This window comes from Epinephelus moara, chromosome 13, assembly GCF_006386435.1.
Source record: "Epinephelus moara isolate mb chromosome 13, YSFRI_EMoa_1.0, whole genome shotgun sequence".
Classification (NCBI taxonomy): domain Eukaryota; kingdom Metazoa; phylum Chordata; class Actinopteri; order Perciformes; family Serranidae; genus Epinephelus; species Epinephelus moara.
In genome coordinates, this window is record NC_065518.1 from 8,014,194 (window position 1) to 8,017,523 (window position 3,330).

General features: G+C 43.1%; 1 protein-coding gene across 1 annotated transcript; it reads left to right on the forward strand.

Annotated features, from left to right (window-relative positions):
- Positions 1-607: 607 nt before the first annotated feature.
- gngt2b (guanine nucleotide binding protein (G protein), gamma transducing activity polypeptide 2b) lies at positions 608-1,612 on the forward strand. The gene is made up of 3 exons (XM_050059829.1): positions 608-766; positions 913-1,001; positions 1,252-1,612. Exons 2-3 carry the CDS (start codon positions 918-920, stop codon positions 1,378-1,380), a joined length of 213 nt encoding a protein of 70 aa, XP_049915786.1. The 5' UTR covers positions 608-766; positions 913-917; the 3' UTR covers positions 1,381-1,612.
- The last annotated feature ends 1,718 nt before the right edge of the window (positions 1,613-3,330 follow it).

Consider the following 3,330-nt stretch of genomic DNA (forward strand, 5'->3'; position numbering starts at 1 on the left):
CATGTCCACCATTTGTTTACTAGGATGACGTTGCGCGACTTAAAGCAATTGATTGGATAGACTGTGAGATTAAAGCATGTAATCAAATCAGTGGCGAAGACTTGGCCTCCTTCCTCTTGGCACACGACCCTGTGTTTATGATGGTGCATAGCTACTCTACATGTAAGGGTTAGCTACTGATAGGATATTAAAATAACAGTAACGTGAAGCAAGTAATTTATAAGCTTAGAGTCATGGATGGATTACTGAACAGGCCTACTGTGCACAGGCCTAGGGGCCCACAGTGTTGGTTGCAAAATGTGAGATGTCAGATTAGCACATACCAACCCGGTAAAGACACAAAACTACCACAAAATGATGGGGCCCTTTGTCTCACAATCCGCCCCTGCCTAACATGTATGTGTTTTGGTATGTGCACCACAGTTTACAGTTAGTAACACACTATGTGATGTTCACACGTCTATCATTCTATTTCAGTGCTCACTTTCTCCACCTGGTCATCAGATCTCTTCCCTTCCTCCTTCCTGCTCAGAGGTTACGGCTCCTGATTGTTTAATCTCATCACGGGGGATTGGTGACATCAGGTCCAATCCTGTGCCGACCTCTCCCAAAAGCCAGCAGCGAGGGATCAGCTGGGATGAAGAGCAGTGGGACGGCACGGATCAGTCAGTGTGAGGAAGCGACCGGACGACAGGGAGGCACACAGTCGATGAGCTCTTAGGAGCTAACACAGTTCTCTGATTTTGGGGATCCCACCATTCAACAGGTAAAGACGACATGGCTAAAACATTTGTCTATGCTGGATTTATATTTAATTTGTCAAAGGAGTGTTACTGAAACTGAAATATATTAAGAGTACGCTCACGTCTGGGCCTCTGTTGTGACATTTTTGATTTCGATTTCCTCCTACAGTCAGGATGGCTCGGGATATGTCAGATAAGGAAATCTTGAAAATGGAGTTGGAGCAGTTGAAGAAGGAAGTTAGCACAGCTCGGACACCAGTAAGTAAAACAGAATATCATCTTTTCTTGCCGTCAAATGTAAAAAAAATATGTTTAATATCATATTTAATTGAAGCTGCAAATGCCTCGACACAACAGGAAATACTTTATCTACTTTTGTCTTTGGTTTCCTTGTGCAAAATCTGCTATCAAACATGCAGCATGCCTCAAATTTCCATCTTTATGTCTGTGAGAAGATGATTTTGTTTGCCACACTTACATTTGTCTCCATCTCTCCTCTCAACAACAGGTGGCTGCAAACTGTGCAGAGACTGTTACTTTTGCTGAGGCACTGGTACCAAATGATCCGCTGATAAAGGGCGTTCCAGATGACAAGAACCCCTACAAGGGAGACAAGGGAGGCTGCATAGTAACATAGCAAACAGACCTACAGGGAATAGTCACACAGTTTTTTATGAGAGCCGGTTACACTGCTGGAATATCCCTGTAGACGTCATGTGGATGCAATGTACAGTAGTTAAACAGATCTGTAATGCTACCAGGAGAGACCCTTTCCCATCACTGGACTACTGTATGTACCTGTTGATATGAAAATGTTTCTTTGTCAATTTGTAATTAAATGCAAATAGCTGTACAAAGCTTTGACCTGACCTGACTCCTCTCGTCATTGATCCACACGAGCATATCTCACTTTAATTGCACCTCCATCTCCTGATATCATCGTGGTTAATCTTTGACCAGATAGTGTTTGATGCATAAATCAGCAGAAGTCAACATGACACTGATCTGTGCTGCTGTAAGAAGCGGGGCAAAGTCACAGGAGTCGCGCAGCTACTGCTTAGTCTAATTCTTAATAGGATTTCTCTGCCGCGGCACAGTCGGTCACAGTGTTGACACAGAGCTGCTTCCTGCATCCAAGTCTTTAAGCTCATTCCAACGGCTTCATCCCGGCTTCCACTTCGAGCTCTCCATCCAATTAGTGTCATTGTCAATCTGCGCAGCAACAAATACACATTTGTTCACTCAACATTCGCAGCACAGCTATCAGTGTGAATGTAGCTTCTGTTTTCTTAATTTCTACGATTGTAAAAATGTGTAAACAAACAAAATTCGTGCAACATTAAAGCTTTTTAGTCATCATAGTGACCTATTTATGATCACTTATCATTTAGAGCAGTGGTTCCCAACTAGTGGGTCGCAGGCCCATTCTGAATGGACCGCAACTGACTCGCAAACATGTCAAGTTTGTAAAAAACCCAAATTATTTTAAAGTGCATTTAATTTCTGCCACAGAACATTTATTCTGAAGTGATGTTTCCTGCTGTAGAGTGAGTGACTAATGGACAGCTACTTGACAGAGACAACAAACTGGGTCGACGACATGGCCAAACACAAGTATGACGCTGAACGTATTAAACTGTGTGGACCTTGAACTAATGACTGAGGAGAAATCTGGACCCTGTGGCTGCACCAGTTGGGAACCACTGATTTAGAGGACCGTGGTGATATTTTACTTCAATGTCAAAGTCTTAGCTTGGCTTAACACAGAGGTCAACACGGCCTCTGAACCTTTAAACTGCCCACTTCAATTAAATTGCAAAGGATGTTGTAACACTGGAGCTGGTGGCACTGACGTTGATACTCTGATTTCAAATATGCAACTTCAAAAAATATTAATCTCTTCCCATGTTTCTGAGATTCTACAGAAACGTAAAATAGTATATGTCTTAAAAGGAAACTCAATTTTTTTTAAAGGAGCTCTATTTAAGATTCAGAAGTTGTCTGCACACGGCTCTCAACATGGAGGCGCCTGAGCAGGAGGGTAGCAGCTAACGGTGCTAACAGTGCAAACAATGGCAACAGTGCTGACAAACAGTTAATCAGGGGGAAACTGGAGGGTGAGCGCTGCGCTACACTACAACGATGTCATCCCTCCTAATATCAGCAGTTATGGCTGTATGAGTGCAATTCAAAGCTACGGCAGCTAGCTAGCCAGTGGCATATACACACATGGTCTCACATGCAACGTCAAACCACAGAGAAGCTCGGATTACAACACACTCATTCTCTCTCATTCTCTCATAGTTTCTTTAGAGCAGTAAATTGGCAGAAATGCAATCTTACTATTTTACTATATAATGACGAAATCTGTGTGTGTGTGTGTGTGTGTGTGTGTGTGTGTGTGTGTGTGTGTGTCTCTGTTTCATGTTTTTCTCCTCACTGACTTGGTCAATCCATGTGAAATTTGGCACAGTGGTAGAGGGTCATGGGAGGATGCCAATGAAGCAATATTACACCAATTGGCCAAAGGGGGGCGCTATAGCAACCAACTGAAATTGCAAACTTTGAGTGGGCGTATCTCATGCCC